The 20,452-nt window shown below is 41.8% G+C and overlaps 2 protein-coding genes across 6 annotated transcripts in view; both read left to right on the top strand.

Annotated features, from left to right (window-relative positions):
* Window positions 1–760, top strand: part of PCK2 (phosphoenolpyruvate carboxykinase 2, mitochondrial) — a 28,323-nt gene extending 27,563 nt beyond the window's left edge. The window contains exon 10 of the mRNA XM_070727618.1: window positions 1–760. This exon is cut by the window's left edge and continues 2,599 nt beyond it. The gene's annotated coding sequence lies outside the window, so the exon portion shown is untranslated.
* A 7,803-nt stretch (window positions 761–8,563) lies between these two features.
* The window catches only part of DCAF11 (DDB1 and CUL4 associated factor 11), a 35,187-nt gene continuing 23,298 nt past the window's right edge, over window positions 8,564–20,452 (top strand). The window contains exons 1-3 of one of the 5 annotated variants that reach the window (XM_070727523.1): window positions 8,564–8,751; window positions 9,555–9,749; window positions 18,479–18,606. In XM_070727523.1, the coding sequence (XP_070583624.1) occupies window positions 9,601–9,749; window positions 18,479–18,606 (277 nt within the window). In that variant the 5' untranslated portion in view covers window positions 8,564–8,751; window positions 9,555–9,600. Of the gene's footprint in view, window positions 8,781–9,136; window positions 9,343–9,554; window positions 10,104–18,478; window positions 18,607–20,452 lie in introns of those variants that run through there. The other 4 variants (XM_070727528.1, XM_070727524.1, XM_070727525.1 and 1 more) reach the window with 4 other exon arrangements.

Here is a 20,452-nt window from a genome sequence, read left to right on the forward strand (position 1 = left end):
ATAAGATAATGCCCATTATGATCAGCGTTGGATGGGGTTTGGATCAGGGCGAGGGATCGGGGCCTTTTAATAGTGCGTTGCTATGGAAATCATGGAGATCGTGTTTAGATCAGAGTTTCTCGAACATGGTCGCTTGAAGATGCATGGACTTCAAACTCCCACATATCTTAAAGTGTCCATGTTTGAAAGACACTGGTTTAAATGTTTTCATTATATCACAACAATGCAAGCAACAAGTAATAAAGAATCCATTTTTTTAGCCTAATGAATGTTAAATCCAGTGAGGGGAATAAATTATATTATAATTAACTCCTTGTATGCTAAAATAATGGGTCTGTTACACTTAATCAGCTGAGAATTTTAATAATTGTTAGGTGGAATCTTTAATTGGTGCTCCATGTGAAACTCAATTTTCTTCTTATTCCTCGTACAACTAGATTCCATATAACAGGTTTATATATATATTTTTTAAAAACAACAACAACCAATAATGTGCTGGATTTTTCTGTTGTGGTGAGAAGGACCCGCTGCAGAAGACACAAGAAAAGGCCACGGAAAATAAAACTGCTCAACATTTTTGGGTAGAGTTGTTTACAAAGGCATTTTGACCAAAAACAAGACAGCATCTGCAAACAACAACAAAAAAAACCTAGAAAAGCTACGATTGACTGAAATTTAATTAGTGTGTGTGGCAGGGAGGGTTCTAAACCAGTTAAAAAAAATAAACCATATTCATAATAAACACAAATAAGAATAATAATTGGTAGTTGTTTGATTTTTTTTTAAAGTATTATTCCAAATCGGCAGTACAGTTTGTGTGTGCTTGTGAGTGTCTGCAAAGCAGCTACACAAATTGGAGAAGTAAACATTTATGCTAAGAGGTGTGTGGACTTCAACTCCCAGAATTCCTGGCTACTTGGCTGTCGCTGAGAAATCAGTTGCCTGTGTAAATTATGCAATATTTTGTGGAGTTGGGGAAGAATGCTATCCGGCTGTGTATGTGTTGGTCTATGTTGTGTTTGTGTTACGTATGTTGCAGAGCTGGGAAAGAATGCAATCTGTTTGTATGTCGAATAGATTACAGGTTGCAGATTAATAGAGTTGGAAGAGACCTTGTAGGTCATCTAGTCCAGAGTTTCCCAACCTTGGCAACTTGAAGATATCTGGACTTCAACTCCCAGAATTCCCCAGCCAGCATTCGCTGGCTGGGGAATTCTGGAAGTTGAAGTCCAGATATCTTCAAGTTGCCAAGGTTGGGAAACACTGATCTAGTCCAACCACCTGCCCAAGCAGGATACCCTACATCATTTTTGACAGATAGCAGACGAAGTCTTCTTCAAAGCCTCTAGTGATGTAGCTCCCACAACCTCTGAACGCAACTGGGTTCATTGTTCTCACTGACAGAAAAGTTCTCCTTATTTCCAGGTTGAATCTCTCTTTGATCAGTTTCCATCCATTATTGTCTGGCATTTGGGTGCTTTGGAGAATAGCTTGAAAAAAAACCCTTCTCTGTGGTAGCCCCCAATATTGGAAGACTCCTATTATGTCTGTCCTTCTCTTCACTGGAACAAGCCATGCCCAGTTCCTGCAACCTCTGTTCATATTCAATTCAATTTATTAGATTTGTATGCCGCCCGTCTCGGAAGACTCGGGGTGGCTCACAACAGTAATAAAAACAGTATAACAATGGAACAAATCTAATAATTGAAACATCTCCCCATTGCCCATGTTGTTTTGGTGTTTGATTGATTGTGTGCTTGTTTTTTATATATTTTGGGGTTGCTTTTATGAATTTTTTAACCTAAAACTGTAATTAGATTGGTAAATATTAGATTTGTCACTATGTACAGTTTTTGCCATTGTTGTGAGCCGCCCCAAGTCTGCGGAGAGGGGCGGCATATAAATCCAATAAATCTAATCTAATCTAATAATAAATATATAAAAACCTCAACAATTAAAAACCATACAGCACATACACATCAAACATGAAATATAATAAGCCTGGGGGAGATGTCTTACTTCCCCCATGCCTGGCGATATAGGTGGGTCTTAAGTAACTTGCGAAAGACAAGGAGGGTGGGGGCCGTCCTAAGTTCCGGGGGAAGTTGATTCCAGAGGGCCGGGGCCGCCACAGAGAAGGCTCTTCCCCTGGGGCCCGCCAAATGACATTGTTTGGTCGATGGGAACCGGAGAAGGCCAATTCTGTGGGACCTTATCAGCCGCTGGGATTTGTGCGGTAGAAGGCGGTTCCGGAGGTATTCTGGTCCAATACCATGTAGGACTTTGCATTGTGACCAGAAACTGATCGGCAGTCAGTGCAGGCCACGGAGTGTTGTAGAAACGTGGGCGAATCTAGGAAGCCCCACGATAGCTCTCGCGGCCGCATTCTGCACGATATGTTTTAGCTTCAAGTCCCCTCATCATCCTGGTTGCTCTTCTCTGCACTTTTTCTAGGGTTTCAACATCTTTTTTTATAGTGTGGTGATCAAAACTGGGTGCAGTACTCTAGGGTGTGGTCTTCCTAAGGCTTGGTAGAGTAATATTAGTTAACTCCCTTGATCTTGGTATAGATACAGATTCACAGCCTTTAAACTGAAACTGGTTTGGCCGCTAATTTCCTTGCAGGCTTTAGGGGGAAAAGTGTTGTGAAAAAGACCTTTATAGGAACATGCAAATCAAAAGAATTATGATGTAGCCATTAATAAATTAAAAAATTAAAAAGAGGGAGAAAATAGAGCAGAAATCTGCATTATTTCGATTGTACCTGAAATAGGGGTTCCTACTGGCCAGATGCCTTTTTCTTGTTCGGCTGATACGTTATCATTGTGTCCAGAGAGAGAAATAACACCCTTGAAAATGTCCAAAGATACTTCACCGGAAGAGCCCTTCACTCCTCCACTCGAAATAGAATACCCTATGAGACTAGACTTTCAATCCTGGGCCTAGAAAGTTTAGAACTAAGACGCCTTAAACAAGATCTAAGTATTGCCCACAAGATCATATGCTGCAATGTCCTGCCTGTCGGCGACTACTTCAGCTTCAACCACAACAACACAAGAGCACAACAGATTTAAACTCAATATTAACCGCTCCAAACTTGACTGTAAAAAATAAGACTTCAGTAACCGAGTTGTCGAAGCGTGGAACTCATTACCGGACTCCATAGTGTCATCCCCAAACCCCCAACACTTTACCCTTACATTATCAACGGTTGACCTATCCAGATTCCTAAGAGGTCAGTAAGGGGCGAGTACAAGTGCACTAGAGTGCCTTCCGTCCCCTGTCCTATTGCTCTCCTATATCTCCTATATCTTTCTTCCATTCCTATATCTCTTCTTCCATTCTTTCATTGATATGTTCTGTTACTATATCTTCTTTTCTATTATTTCTTAGATATATTTTACTATGAGTATCTCCTCTATAACCTTCATCATGTATTTTACTATGTGTGTATAGATATATACCCACTAAAACCCTCATTGTGTATTGGACAAAATAAATAAATAAAATAAATAAATAATCATCCTCTACCTAGGATTGAACTCACAGTTGCCTGATTGCGAGGCAAGAGCTCCACCTCTAGGTAACTGCACCACTCCTCCAAAGCAGCACTAAACTTGAGGTCAAAATTCTAATGGTGCAGCTGTACTAGGAAAACCTGCACCCCTTGCTTCTCTATTACAAGGTAGTCCTTGACTTATTATTATTATTATTATTATTATTATTATTATTATTATTATTATTATTTAGATTTGTATGCCGCCCCTTCCCGCAGACTGACTTAACAACAGTTCCTGAATAATCACTAAGTTATAGCGACATTGAAAAAAAGTGGACTTATGACCATCACAAGCATCCCTATAGTCCCATTATGATCCAAATTCGAAAGGCTGGCAACTGGTCCATATTTATAAAACATCCAAAGGTTGATGTGTGGTGCTAAGGCACTATTTTTTTACTACCGTCATAACTTTGAACAGTCACTAAATGAACTGTTGTCAGTCAAGGATTTCTTGTAGTTTACTAACCGAAGTTATGATGGCACTGAAAAATGTATCTTATGGCATTTTTTCACACTTAAGACCGTTGCAAGATCCCTATGGTCCCATGACAAGACATCCCCCGCCTTAAACAAGATCTAAGTATTGCCCACAAGATCATATGCTGCAACGTCCTGCCTGTCGGCGACTACTTCAGCTTCAACCACAACAACACAAGAGCACACAACAGATTTAAACTTAATATTAACCACTCCAAACTTGATTGTAAAAAATATGACTTCAGTAACCGAGTTGTCGAAGTGTGGAACTCATTACCGAACTCCATAGTGTCATCCCCAAACCCCCAACACTTTACCCTTACATTATCTACGGTTGACCTATCCAGATTCCTAAGAGGTCAGTAAGGGGCGAGTACAAGTGCACTAGAGTGCCTTCCGTCCCCTGTCCTATTGCTCTCCTATATCTCCTATACCTTTCTTCTATTCCTATTTCTCTTCTTCTATTCTTTCCTTGATATGTTCTATACCTATATCTTCTTTTCTATTATTTCTTAGATATATTTTACTATGAGTATCTCCTCTATAACCTTCATCATGTATTTTACTATGTGTGTGTATACAGTATATATATATATATATATACCCCCACTAAAACCCTCATTGTGTATTGGACTAAATAAATAAATAAAATAAAATAAATGATTTAGGGAATAATAATTGGATATTTGCAACTGTCCTGCATTTATGATGGTTGCAATACCCTGGAGTCATGTGATGGTCTTTTATGAGTGGTGCGGTGGCCTAGAGGTGGAGCTCTCACCTCACAATCAGGAGGCTGTGAGTTTGATCCTAGGTAGAGGCAGATATTTATCTCAGGCCCGATGAAAATATATCTGCTGAACAAAACTCCAGATTGGCAACAGCCGCCCCGAGTCTACGGAGAGGGGCGGCATACAAATCTAATAAATAAATAAAATAAATAAGGCATCCAGCCAGTAAAACACTCAGCTCCATTCAGTTGCCCTACTTCACCCCACAAGGGATTACGAGGTCGTTAAAAGAGGATGATGATGATGTGATAGCCTTTTATAACTTTCTGACAAGCAATGAGGAAGCCCAGTTCATTTAACTGCAGCAATTCACTTATCACAACGGTGGAAAGATCGGTCACAAAAAGGGGCAGAACTACTTAACAACTGTCTTTCTCAGCAACAGGCATGCTGGGTTCAATTATGGCCGTAGGTCGAGAACTATTTTTAATATCCAGTTCTCAAGTGCTTGTTTAGGATAAGGGGGAGAAGACAATGATTTAGAGAATCCTAGTTTCAAATCACCATGATATACACAATGGTTAATGTGTGATTATTCTGTAAGACAGTTATGCATGTTGTGGGAATAGAGATAGTTAGCGGGGACAATTGTTTGCAGGTTGCTTAAGCATCTCATCCCATAAGTCCTTGTGTTCTCAGTATGTCTTTCGGTTCCATCGGACTACAACACCCTTAATACACAGCCGAGGTGTCCAATATATTTGGAAAATTTACAGCAAAAATATCCATTTGCTGGGCAAGTATAACAAGCTCAGGTGCCCTAACATGGATAAAAGAATGGCTAACTTTGGAAAACCAAAGATTGCTTAATTTAGAAGGCCATGATTTAATGCTGGGCTGGCATGCTTTTATATGGTATGGAAAGTTGAAAACCCATTCATATTTTAAAAGTAATATTATTAGAAAAGCACTGATTGACGTTTGGAGTGAAATAAAGAAAAACCATTTCTTAGTAATGCCAGAATAGATCTCACCCGAGTTTTCTAAAAGAAGGGAAGATATGGAAATATAGGGATTTATTGGATAATCAATTAAAATTAAGAATGAAACAAGAACTACACGAGTTAGGTGTTGATTTGGATTGGTGGCAGTATGCACAGATTAGTTCCAGATATCAAAACAATATTAAAACTTATATTTTTTGAAAAGAAAATAATATTTTAGGCAAATTGTTAATTGAAAATCAAGGGAAACTAATTGGAAACGTATATAAATACTTAATAAATTATAGAACGATAGGTTGGATACTGAAAGATAATATGATCAGTTGGGGCAAAAATTTTGGAAAAGAGATAAATTTGGAAACATGGGAAAAGGTATGGGTATATAATTGGAAAATAAGAAAATCAATTTCCTTTAAGGAAAATCAAATTAAGATGTTTCATAGATGGCATCTCCCACCATATAGGATTTCTAAAATGCTTCCTAATGTTACTCCCACCTGTTGGAAATGCAAAAAAGAAATTGGCACATACTTTCACACATGGTGGACTTGTCTTGAAGCCAAGAAATATTGGAATAAAGTAGAGAAATGGTTAAAGGAAATAATGAATGAGAAGATTAGAAAGACCCCAGAATTCTTCCTACTAGGTATTTCAGACATGAAGTATAAAAAAGAAATATATTATTTAATAATTCACATACTAGTTGCGGCAAGGATCACATTTGCACAGAAATGGAAAGGAAAGGAAATACCAAAAGATGAAGAAGTATTTAAAAAAATCATGGAGTGTGCAGAACTAGACATGAGGACAAGACGCTTGAATAATCAAGCAGAAACAGAATTTTATAAAATATGGAACAAAGTGTATAAATGGTGGAACTCAAAAAAATAGTTTTAAAATTATATAAGAATAAATTTATAATTATCTGAATGTATATAGATATAAAGCAATAGAATAGAATAGAATAGAATAGAATTTTTATTGGCCAAGTGTGATTGGACACACAAGGAATTTGTCTTGATGCATATGCTCTCAACGTACATAAAATAAAATATACATTTGTCAAGAATCATGTGATACAACACTTAATGATTGTCATAGGGGTCAAATAAGCAATGAAGAAGCAATATTAATAAAAATCTTAGGATATACGCAACAAGTTACAGTCATACAGTCAACATGGGAGGAAATGGGTGATAGGAATAATGAGAAAAACTAGTAGAATAGAAGTGCAGATTTAGTAGAAAGTCTGACAGTTTTGAGGGAATTATTTGTTTAGTAGAGTGATGGCGTTCGGGAAAAAACTGTTCTTGTGTCTAGTTGTCTTGGTGTGCAGTACTCTGTAGCGACGTTTTGAGGGTAGGAGTTGAAACAATTTGTGTCCAGGATGCGAGGGGTCAGTAAATATTTTACCCGCCCTCTTTTTGGCTCGTGCAGTATACAGGTCCTCAATGGAAGGCAGATTGGCAGCAATTGTTTTTTCTGCAATTCTGATTCTCCTCTGAAGTCTGTGTCGGTCCTGTTGGGTTGCGGCACCAAACCAGACAGTTATAGAGGTGCAGATGACAGACTCAATGATTCCTCTGTAGAACTGAATCAGCAGCTCCTTGGGCAGTTTGAGCTTCCTGAGCTGGCGCAGAAAGAACATTCTTTGTTGTGCTTTTTTGATGATGTTTTTGATGCTAGGTGACCATTTTAGGTCTTGAGATATGATAGAACCTAGAAATTTGAAGGTCTCTACTGTTGATACTGTGTTGTCTAGTATTGTGAGAGGTGGAAGGGTGGAAGGGTTTCTCTTAAAGTCTACCACCATTTCTACGGTTTTGAGTGTGTTCAGTTCTAGATTGTTCTGGTCAATAGATTAAAATAGTATAATGATAAGAGTATTTTTGCAATATTAAAATTTTTAAATGTCTTTTTTATTATGTACTGAATTAATTGACTTTAATTAGCTTAATTATATTATTAAAATAATATTTTATAGATAAGAGAATTTATTTGAGTTGTATGAAGTACAACATAAAGATGGTAAATTTAAAAAGAACGTAGAATATTAAAAATTGTATTTCTGTATTGATCTGATTATAGTTAGATTTTTTTGGTATTAGTCAGACTTCTAAAATAAGTGGAGCAATGGTAGCTCCTTTAAATGTTAAATGTTGTGTGTCTTGTTTGTTTAAAGAAAAACAATAAAAATATTATATAAAAAATGAAAAAAACAAGCTCAGGTGCTAGTTCAAAGTCAAGTCATGAACACACAATCTGCAAGGTTTCAGTTTTGTGGGGTTGCTCCTCTACTGCACTGTTTCTTCAACTTCTTCAGCTGACTACTTTAAGAGCTGTTGTAGTCCCAGAATTCCTCAGACAGCATGAGCGGACTTCAAGTCCCAGAATTCTCCATCCACCCTGAGTGACCTTCAATTCCCAGAATTCCTCAGCAAGGGGGGGGCTGAGGAATTCTGGGACTTGAAGTCCAGAACGCCCCTCTTAAAGTTGCCAAGCTTGAGAAATATTTATTGTAATTTAAAATACAAAAAAGTGAAATACGTCAGCAGCTAGTAATGATTACATGCTTCCCTGATATGAGTTTTATCAACAACAGCCACATCGTCACGTGCCTCACTATTGTCGAATGAAAGAGTGAGAAAGTTCCTTTAAAGCCCGCCTCCTACGCCCCAGACACCATCCCTCCGACCAGAGCGTTTCCACGGGGGCTGTCCGTCAAACTCAAGAAAGCCAATCCGAGAGCAAGTGCCCCGCCCATCTCCCGCCTTCCGCCCGTGTTTTGCACCCAAAGCGATGACGCGTTATACCTTATCACCTAGTTTACGCAGGGGGCGAGACGAGGAAGGCTCCTTTTAAATAGCCTGAAGTGAGACTACGTGAATCGAACGGCGGCCAATCGTCTTCGCAGCTGGCTCGCCCCGCCCCCTCGGTCCCTATCCCACTCCGTTTCAGGCGGCGGCCCCTCTAAGAGGTAAACATCGCGCTCCGAGAGTTAAGAGGGTGAGGATGGTCTCGCGCAAACCGTGGGGGATGAGGAATGGAGGGAGGGAGGAAAGAACAGGCAAAGGAAGAGCGTGAGGCATTCCATGGGCTGATTGACCCAGAGGAGGGAGGGGTGGGCTAAAGGGGAAACAGCCCGAGAGCGTTCTAGCAATAATAATAATAATAATAAAAGAGCCAACAACGCCAAGAGCCCTTTTGATTGGTGGATAAGAAAGGGCAGCCAGAGTGTCCCCCCAGTATGGCGCTCGCTGATTGGAGGTGCGTGGGCCGACGACACCTCCCATTGGCGGAGAGCTGGCCGCGGACGGGGCAACGTTGCAACAAACTTTATGTATGGTTTGTATGAGATGTATGGTTGTTTTTATATTAATGGGTTTTAAATTGTTTTAATTTTGGATTTGTACTGTTTCTGTTGTTGTGAGCCGCCCTGATTCTTCGGAGAGAGGCGGCATACAAATCTAATAAATAAATAAATAAAGCTGGTTTTCCATTGGTGGAAGGGGTGTTGACCGGAGGTGAAAGATTACAGTGGGGGACAGTTGCCCCTAAGGCCCCTCAGGTATGGATTTGTTTACTTGAGGGGAGCTGGTCAGCCTTGAATGCTGGGGTTGGGAAATGGATATGGGGGGAGGTAGGACAGGGAACGCTCTTGAGGTGTCTCCAAGGTGCTAGTCCTCAATAAGAAGGGGACTATGTGGGCTTGGAGGAAGGCTGCCATGTCCTCTTGTCCTCTTCCTCTTCTTTTTTCACCACCGTTTCCTTTCTGAACAGTGTGGGCAGGGTGAGTGTTGGGCCAAGGTGGAGAATGCCCTGAGCTATGGGCTCCCGCAGCAGTAGCAACGCTGGCTCTGGGGGCCAGGAGAACCAAGGCAGCCGGTCTCGGAGGAACGTGGGCACCCCACGCAGCGAAGACGAGATTGATGAGGATGTGGATCTGGCCCAGGTACTGGCATATCTACTGCGCAGGTAACTCCACCTCCCCCCTGCTCCCCTTTTTTTTCCCACCCAGGTGGAGATTCCTGAAAGGAAACTGGACTTGCTTGGTTTTGTTTCCTTGAAAAAAATGGAATAGGATACAGATAGTCCTTGACTTACGACTGCAATGGAGCCAACAGAAATTGGGCGGTTAAGCGACAAAATGTTTTTTATGATGTGCCCAATTGGACGACTTCTTTTGCCATATTTGTTCAGTGAATCTCTCTGGCTGTTGAATGAGTCACTTGGAAGTTAAGGGATTCTGGCTTCCTTATTTCACTTGGCTTGATCAGAAGGTCACCAAAGGGGATCACATCACACCGGGACATGGCAACCGTCATACATGTGAGTCAGTTGTCGGGCATCCCAACATAAATCACGTGACCGCAGGCAGACAAGCGTTCTCCGTCACCGCCACTACCGGTGTGGTTGCGTGCAAAGCTCCGCATGACCTGCTGGTGGCGTGCATGCCCCTGTGAAATTTGGCTTCTGCACATCCGCAGGAAGCCAAATCTTGTGCGAGGATTCTTGTGAGCGTGAGATTTCACCGATTTTTAGTGGAAATCTGCAAAATCTCTCGCATGCGAGGATCCTCACGTGAGATTTGGCTTCCTTGGCAGCTCCATTTTCGTTACCACGCTATAGAGTGACCCATACTAGTAGGAACCCAATACTGACCGCATGGCTACTGCAGTAGTCATGATAGTGAAAAAATGGTCATAAGTCAGGTTTTGTAGTGATGTAACTTCAAAGGTCACTTTGAACGTCAATACTGTTGTAAGTCAAGGATTACCTGTACAAGTGCTCCTTGACTTGTGCCATTTCATTTAATGACTGCTTGAAGTTACAACTTAAAAGAGGCACCTATAGCCGTTCTTCATCCGTATGATTGTTGCAGCATCCCCTTGTTCACAAGATTTACATTCAGATGTTCGGTTTTTATCTAAAATAGAATTCTTTATTAGTCAAGTGTGATTGGACACACAAGGAATTTGACATTGGTTGCATATGGTCTCAGTGTACATGAAAGAAAAGATACATTTGTCAAGAATTATAAGGTACAACACAATGATTGTCATAGGGTACAAATAAGCAATAAGGAAACAATATTGATATACATTGTAAGGATATAAGCAACAAATTACAGTCATACAGTCATAAGTGGGAGGATATGAGTGATAGGAACAATGAGAATAGTAATAGTAATAACATAAGAAGAGCCATGCTGAATCAGGCCAAAGCCCATTGAGTCCAGTATTCTGTGTCACACAGTGTCCCACCAATTGTACATGGGGATCTTGAGTAGAAAGATAAGGCAACCCCGCCCTTTCCCTTGACCCCCAACAAATGGTACTCAAGGGAATCCTGCCTGCCTAAACCAACATAGAGGCGGCACATGGACATCCATTTCAATAACCACCAATACACTTGGCATCCATTGATCTGTCTAATCCTGCCTTGAAGCTATCAAGGCTGACAGCTGTCACAACCTCTTCTGGAATGGAATTCCATCAACCAACGACCCTCTGGGTGAAGAAATATTTCCCTTTGTTTGTCCTCGTTTTCTTACCTATGAGTTTTAGGGAGTGCCCACTTGTCCTAGTATTGTGTGATGGAGAAAATAATTCAATATTATTTTCTTTCACCAAGAATTTTTCTCTATCCACCTTTTCTATCCCATGCATGATTTTATACACTCCGATCAAGTCACCCCTTAAACGCTATCTTTCAAGAGACCAAGGTGTTGCAACCTGGTTTCATAAGGGAGGGGCTCCATTTCCTTGATCATACTTGTTGCCCTTTTTTACACCTTTTCCAGTTCCATTATATCCTCCTTGAGGTGAGGTGACCAGAACTGTACACAGGACTCCCAAGTGTGGTCTCACCATCGATTTGTACAGAGGCAATACATCACTTACTGACTTATTTTCGATTCCCTTCCTAATCAGGCCAAGCATGGAATTTGCTTTTTTTCCACTGCTGCTGCGCACTAGGTTGACACCTTCATTAAGCTGTCCACCAAAATCCCAAGATCCCTTTCTTGGGTTGTCTCAGAAAGCTTGGTCCCCATCAGTTGGTAGCTATAATTGGGGTTCTTTGCCCCAATATGCATAACTTTGCACTTGTTTAGGTTAAAATGTATTTGCCACTTTGTTGCCCACTCAGTCAATTTTGAGAGATCCTTCTGGAACTCTGGACAATCAGTTTCACTTTTCACTACCCGAAACAATTTAGTGTCATCAGCAAACTTTGCTACCTCACTATTTACTTCTACATTTATTTATTTTATTCAATTTTTATGCCACCCTTCTCTTTAGACTAGACTCAGGGCAGCTTACAACAAGTTAACAATAGCACTTTTTAACAGAGCCAGCCTATTGCCCCCACAATCCGTGTCCTCATTTTACCCACCTTGGAAGGATGGAAGGCTGAGTCAACCTTGAGCCAGTGATGAGATTTGAACCGCTGATCTACAGATCTACAGTCAGCTTCAGTGGCCTGCAGTACAGCACTCTACTTGCTGCACCGCCCCGGCTCTACATCCAGATCATTAATGAATAAATTAAAAAGTAAATGTCCCCAAACTGAACCTTGGGGTACACCACTTCTCACTTCTTCCCATCCAGAGAATTGTCCATTTATTGCCACCCTTTGCTTCCTACAATTTAGCCAGTTACCAATCCAGGACAAGACCTGTCCTAATTCTGTGGCTGAAGAGTTTTTTTAGGAGCCTTTGGTGAGCGACTTTATCAAAAGCCTTTTGAAAGTCAAGATATACAATATCAACTGGGTCCCCTTTATCTATATGTTTATTTACACCCTCAAAGAATTCTAACAAGTTAGTAAGACATGATTTGCCTTTGCAGAAACCTTGTTGATTTTCTTTCAGTAATGCCTGTTTTTCTATGTGCCCAGTAATTTTATCTTTAATAATGGTTTCCATCACTTTGCCTGGAACTGAGGTTAAACTGACTGGTCTATAATTTCCTGGATCACCTTTGGATCCTTTCTTAAAGATTAGGGTTACATTTGCCTCCCTCCAATCCTCAGGTACAGTGCCTGATCTTAGAGAAAGATTATATATTTTAGCTAGAAGTTCAGCAATTTAACACTTGAGTTCCTTGAGAACTCTAGGGTGGATGCCATCTGGGCCCAGTGATTTTTTGACATTTAGAAAGGCATGTAAGAACATCTTCCTTGTTTATCTCTATCTGGTTTAATTCTTCTAATTCCCTCCCTGAGAAAACTAATTCAGTGGCAGGCAAATGCTCTCTGTCCTCCTCAGTGAAAACGGAGGGAAAGAAGTCATTTAGCCTCTCAGCAATCTCCCTGCCTTCTCTGATTATCCCCTTCTGACCATTGTCATCGAGTGGCCCAACTGTTTTTCTGTTCCTGCTTCTGATGTACTTAAAAAAGATTTTGTTATTATTTTTAATATTGTTTGCTATATGCTCCTCAAAATCTCTCTTGGCTTTCCTGACTATCGCCTTGCATTTGGTCTGCCAGAGTTTGTGATCCTTCCTGTTCTTCTCAGCAGGAAGCGCCTTCCATTTCTTAAACGGGTTTTTCTTCTTTCCAATAACCCCCTTTACCTCATACCATACTGGTATCCTCTTGGACTTTCTAGTCCTCTTTCTTCTTTTAGGAATGCATTTGAGTTGAGCCTGTTGTAACGTATTTTTAAACAGTTCCCAAGCATTTTGGAAGGGTTTGAGTTTTTTTTACTCTTCCTTTTAATTTCTTCCTTACTATGTTCCTCATTTTGGCGAAATTCCCTCTGTCAAAGTTTAAGGACCCTGTGTTTGTTTTCACTGACAATTTGCTATCCATGGTTAAGTTGAAGGTTATTGTGTTGTGATCGCTGGTTCCTATGGGCTCGGTTACAAAGACATCATGAACCAAATCCTGTGCATTAGTTAGAACCAAGTCCAGGATCCCTTTTCCCCTGGTTGGGGTCCTGGACTTTAATCTAGCAACCTAAATTTGGCTTCCAGGACCTTCTGCTTAGCTTTCCCAATGTCATTGGTACCGACATGTACCACAACAGTTGGCTCCACCCCAGCACTATCTATCAGCCTGTCCAGATGCCTCGTGATGCCTGCAACCTTTGCACCCAGCAGGCAGTTTGCCATGCAGTCAACACTTCCATCGCAAACCCGTCTCTATATTTCTAACAATCAAATCACCCACTACAAGAAGCCCCCCTCCCACCACCCGTGGAGAAGTATCCTCAGTGCAAGAGGATATGGGCACATTCTCCAAGGAAGGGGTCCCAACTATAGGAGCCTGTCCCTCTTCCGTAGACTGATGTCGTCCCTGCCCAAGATCCCCATTCTCCAAAGCAGCTGGGGAGCTGCTCAGCATGGAGTGGGATGCTCCTCCTGCATCCCAGAAGATCTTCTCCTGCCTCACTATCTCTCTCTGCTTCTCCAGGTCTGCTACCTTGGCTTCGAGGGAAAGAACCTGTTCCCTGAGCCAGGAGCTCATTGCACCGATCACACACCCAAGACTTCTGTCCAGCAGGCGGAGAGTCATACATGTGACACTCAGTGCAAAACACTGGGAAGCTCCCCTCCATCTGCCGGCTATCTACCTCCATTTCTTATTAGTATGTCTTTACTGTTATTAGTATAAAAATTACTTTTAGAAAAAAATTAACTTCCTCTTCAAGATATAGATGATTTTTTTTGATGTTTTTGATAAGGTTAATAATTTTATTCCCTTACTTACTTCTACTGATTTTTTTTAAATAAACCACAACTTTTCAGGTTCTTCAAATTTTTTTAAATTAATTTATTTATTTATTTATTAGATTTGTATGCCGCCCCTCTCTGAACACTTGGGGCGGCTCACAACAGCAATAAAAACAATATAACAGTGGAACAAATCTAATATTTAAAATATATAAAACCCTCTCATTACTTAAAAACCAAACAGCAACATTTATACCAAACATAAAACAAAATATAAAAAAATAGCCTGGGGGAAAAGTGTCTTTGGTCTTAGTTTACTTTTTGGATTTTTTCCCTACTTGTTTTAAGCGTGCGGGCTGCTAAAAAAAAAACCCCGAATTAGTAGTTAAACAAGAAACTCACCCCACAAACTTACCAGGGCTCAGTAGGTATTCTTTCCAAGGTTCCTGCTAAGTTCCTTTCTCCCTTTTTATTTTCTGTTTTATTTTCTTTTTTTTGAAAATGTTCTGCTTAAACAAAGAGCAGTTGCCTCTCTGCTTCCCAAAGTAGAATCCCAAAGTATTAATGTAGCCTTAGAGAACAGTTTGACAATGGTGAGGGAATTATTAGTTTAACAGAGTGATGGTGTTTGGGAAAAACTGTCCTTGTGTCTAGTTGTTCTGGTGTTCAGTGTTCTATAGTATCGTTTTGAGAATAGGAGTTGAAACAATTTATGTCCAGGATGCGAGGGTAGAGTATATGTGATTGTTGCGCTGGCCGGGGGTTATGTGATCACTTTTTGTGACCACCTTGACAATGGGGAAGCCAGATTCCTTTAACGACCGGATTACTAACTTAATGATTATAGTGATTCACTTAACAACTGTGGCAAGTAAAGTTGTAAGATGGGGCAAAGTTCATTTCATGCATCTCTCACTTACCAACATATATTGTGGGCTCAATTGTCATAAGTTGAGCACTGCTTGTAGAAAAGTATTCTGTATTCGCCAAGTATGATTGGATACACAAGGAATTTTTCTCCGGTGAAGAAGCTCCCAGTGTACAACCCAAGGGTTCTTTATTTCAAGAGGCAACTGGACTTTCCAGAAAGTCCAGTTGTCTCTTGTAAAAAAAAGCATCTTTGAAACAACCATGACCTAGGTCAGTGTTTCCCAACCTTGAAGATATCTGGACTTCAACTCCCAGAATTCCCCAGCCAGCATTTGCTGGCTGGGGAATTCTGGGCGTTGAAGTCCTAATATCTTCCAGTGGCCAAGGTTGGGAAACACTGACCTAGGTGATTGAGAATCTCCATAGTCACTCCCAGTATATGTGCAAGCAACAAAGAGATAACTCAGTATCACAATCATAAAATACCGCCGTCATAAATCATAAGGTAACAAAACACAACAATAGTTGTCATACTAAATAAAAACAAGCTAAATCATAAGATACAAACAAAAAGCCATCTTTGAAGTCCACTCAAGCTGGGCAGAGAATTCTGGGAATTGAAGTTCTTCAAAGTTGCCACATTTGAAGAAATACAGTACTGCAATAGAGGAGCATTGTGAAATCCATTCATTGCATACACACTTAGCTCCCTGGTGCCTATTGGGATTCTTCCGAACATATTGGACATGTTGGCTATGGAGCAAAGGGCATTGTAATCTGGGAAAATCGAAGGACATCCTGAGAGTGCAAGAACCTCTGGGAAGAGATACTTAGGCATCCTGCAAAGGAATTGCCCACAATAACTGGTTGCATTCCCACAACTGAAGAAACTTCTTGGATGGAAAGCGAAACATTTTCAATGAAAAGAAAAAACAGAAAGTCCAGTTACCTTTTGGAAAAAGCATCTGGATGGTTGATAATCTCCATAGATTAGGGGTGTCACACTCAAGGCCCAGATGCAGCCCATGAGGTGTTGTTTTCACTGGCAGAGGGCTGCAGGAGGCTGTTGCAGCTGAAAACAAGGTGCGAAGGGGGGACTCATTCCGCCCTCCCCAGGTCTCCGTTTTCACTGGCAGAGGGCTATCAAACCAAAACCCAAACAAAATATGTTTTCCCTTTTGCATTTGAGCTTGTTTCCATTTGTTACCTTTCTGTCAAGAAAATTTTTTATGCGTAAAGTAGTTTATGCCACAAGGCACTGAATAAATTAGGATAATTCCCTCTTTCCCAATTTGCAAAGTGTGGGTTTATATCCCTGTAGATCGTTGGAGATCAGCTTCCATTTTTATTTATTTATTTTATTTTATTTATTCGATTTTTATGCCGCCCTCCTCCTTAGACTCAGGGCAGCTTACAACATGTTAGCAACAGCACTTTTTAAAAACAGAGCCAGCCTATTGCCCCCACAATCCGGGTCCTCATTTTACCCACCTCGGAAGGATGGAAGGCTGAGTCAACCTTGAGCCGATGGTGAGATTTGAACAGTCAGCTTCAGTGGCCTGCAGTACAGCACTCTACCTGCTGTGCCACCCCGGCTCTTTTAAGTTTTAAGTGCCTGAACTCCATGTGGACAATAATAACTGTCTTGTGAACTCCTCTCTCCTGGAATGTAGACTCCTCTACTTTCTGATAGAGACCATGTTCTTTGTGGATGAATCCGAAAGCTCGGAAGACTAAAACTCTGGTCCTAGTGATGGTGACCGACCCAGATTGGACTCCTGTCCTGCCTCCGAAATCTGAATTTGTGCTCCATTTCTCTTAAGTCTTCTCCTCAAAGCTTTTCTGACCCAGCCTTAACAGAAGCAGTGAGCAACTCCTCGTCACGAAAAAAACCCTCTTTATTTTCTTTTTGTGAATTAATGGCACTCACCCACCGAAAAGTCCAGGCAAGAGTCCTGCAAGGAGGAGATAACTGCAGGAACAGACCTTATCAGTTCATTGCAGCAGGCTGCAAATTAAGTCCTGGCATGCAGTCTTTGTGGCACAAAGCACAGTGTGCAAAATCTTCAGCAATAAAAATGGTTGTCTTCTGCAACCACCACTCCACCTTCTTTCTATTTATTCTTCAGTCAGGGAGGGATCATTAAGTGTCCACATGTGCTTTGCTTCTCAAGTAAACTCCTTGTCCTCCGTTGTTCTCCTCGCCTCACTCCTCTGAAGATGTGCATCTCACTCATCTCGGCCTGTCCAGCAGCTGGGAAAATGTTGGACAGCCCTGGCTCTATCTCTGCGTCCGAAGCAAAGCATCTCTCACTATCTTCTCCAGGCTCCAGCATTGGCCCAAGTGAGGTGCTGCAAAGTCCCTGATGAAGACAATGTCTTCATAGGGGCTAAGAGCAACCCAGCCAAAGACGCGAATCCTAGAAAGAAGACTTGGACACATTTTCTCTCTGGGTGAAGTGACACAGTATAGAATTGTACCCCTTTTTATTTGGGAGCATAAGCAGATGGGGATAATTACACATACATGTCAAATGATACACAAACATCCAATAACATAACTTCAAACGTGACATATCTTTGAGTCCTTCCTTTCCCCCAGATACCACAAACCAATTTCCTTGAAACTTTTCCTTTGAGCAAATGTTTCTCACACCTAATTTCTCTGAAGCCTTCTGCCTTATCACAACCAGTCTCCTTTATCACAGTCTCGTCCCTTTTTGCTTCAGGCAATGTAAATTTCCCCCTTTGATCGTATAACGTCCTCTCTGGAGTGATGTATTTTTGTTTATCAGTGAGATGTTTATTGAACCCTTTCATGGTCAGTTGTCTTCCTGTTGCAAATTCACCAGAAGTGCAGACTTAAGCAAGTTAGTACCGTCCTATCCTGGCTATAATAGAATCAGGGTAAGCAGAGCATTTTTATGCTAGAGGTCCAGATATATATAATGTGATATATTTCTATTTTAACATTTTATGCTATACTGCAACACCCAAGTTCCTCCCCAAACTCCTCATTGTCCGAGCCTGCCACCAGCTTTTATTTGAGTTATTATATAACATTATTATACTACAACAGGTGGGCAGATAGTTCGTGAAGCAACAGGGCTCACAATGGCTAATGCTACACTCTTGTCTCCTTCCTGCTTTTTCTAGGGGACAGTTTCAGCTCATGCAGGAAGGAGCGACAGGCAGCGCCCGGGTGTTCCAGGGTGTTTCCGATTCCGACGACGATACTGAGAGTATTTGGGAAGGACCTTTAAGAGATCAGTACAAACCCCCAGGTATCGGTATTGCATAGGGTTGTTTTCTTAAAGTGGACGATGGCAATAAAGAAAAGTTAACAGGGGCCCAGGCTTCAAGTTTGAGGAAAGATTGCTATGCCAGATTAGATCTCAGAATTCTGGATGTTGTAATTGCTCTCCTTGCTCTCAAAACTTTTGGACTTTTAGCCTGTCAGGCAGTGGTGGGCAATGTTCCCTCTAATTTTTTCCCCGGTGTGGGTGGAAAAGTATAGTGTCTGAGCAACAGTCCCTTTGGGACTGGGCGGCATAGAGGTATGTATAAATAAATAAATAAGAAAGAAAGAAAGAAAGAAAAGAAATTCCCTTCTTTTTTTATTAAAAGAAATTAATAATAAAACAAAACCAAGATCTATTACTATTATTACTATCTTCTCCTCTTTCCATCCCTGTCTCCTCCCCCCTTGTGTGTGTGTGTGTGTGTGTGTGTGAACTCTTGAACCATTTCCAATAACAGGTGAGCTATTGGAAATGGTTCAAGAGTTCACACACACACACACACACACAAACGGCTGGGGTTTTTTTTTCCCTCTGTTATTATTTGGGTGCTTTTTAACATATGCTTTAAATCAAGAGTCATTTCTCTTTCTCTCTCCCCTTCTTTCTCTCTCTCTCTTTTTCTCACTTTCTCCCTCTCTTTCTATCTCTCTCTCCCCCTCTTGCTCTCTCTCTCTCTCTTGTTTTCTTTCTCTCTTTCTATTGCTTTTTTCTCTCTCTTTCTTTCTATCTCTTGCTTTCTTTCTTTCTCTTCTCTCTCTTGCTATCTCTCTCCCCCCCTTTCTCTCTCTCTCTCTGTTTCTCACTTACTTTCTCTCTCCCTCTCTGTCAGTGAGGGGGCTGCGAGAGCGCTTTCTCCGAGCGCTTTGGGAACGCCTGCCCTGCCTCTATTACAGCCCCCTTGCTGAAAGTCCGGGACAAAAGCGCTCCCAGCAAAGGGGCTGCGAGAGGGGCGGGGCGGGCATTCCCGAAGCGCACGGAGAAAGCCCTCTCTCGCAGCCTCCTGGCTGGGAGTGCTTTCATCCCGAGGAGAAGCTGCAGCCACCACCGCCGCAGGAGAAGTTGCGCCCCAAGGCAGGAGGCAGCAGAGGAGGAAAGGGGGCGGATCGGGCGGGCGGGGGGCAGGGCCGAGAGGCCAGGGGCGTGAGGGGGCCGGAGGCACCGTGGGGAGGCAGGGGCGGCCGCGGCTCCCTTTCCTCCTACTGCCGGCACCTCTCCGCCCCCGCCCCCTGTGGGCTGGCAGGGGGATGGGGAGGGCGCGCCCGTGGAAAAGGGTGCGCAGGGGGGTATTTTGGGGGGCGCGCGTGCACACGCGCGCAGCTTACGGGGAACACTGGTGGTGGGATCCTGCCGCTTTGTTTGATCGTACGCTCCACAGTTTTACGAAAAGATACCTTCCGCATTACTGCTAAGGAGAAGCACAGCTGAGGCAGGGCAATCCGTTCTGCCCTGTGAATCAGCTGAGAAGATACAGTTCAGTAAACCACTGGGGTGGACAAGCTTACCCGATCGTCGGAGTGAACCAGTTCTCTCTCAGCTGATTGTCAGAGCTACCTGGTCCAAACTGGTGGAATCCCACGCCTGCTGTCAGGACTGTTCGTAATCCAGAATTCTGCTAGTGCTTACCGTATTTTTCGGAATTTAAGATGCACCGGAATGTAAGACGCATCTTAGTTTTGGGGGAGGAAAACAAGAGGGGGAAAAATCTCAATAATTTGCCAAAAAGTACAGATGATAAACACTGTTTGCTGTGTATTTCTGTGCATGTGTGCCTGACTCATAGAAACAGGAAAGAATTGGAGTATGGAATGATGGTAAAAGATATATTTAG

The sequence above is a fragment of the Erythrolamprus reginae genome, chromosome Z (assembly GCF_031021105.1).
Source record: "Erythrolamprus reginae isolate rEryReg1 chromosome Z, rEryReg1.hap1, whole genome shotgun sequence".
NCBI lineage: Eukaryota > Metazoa > Chordata > Lepidosauria > Squamata > Dipsadidae > Erythrolamprus > Erythrolamprus reginae.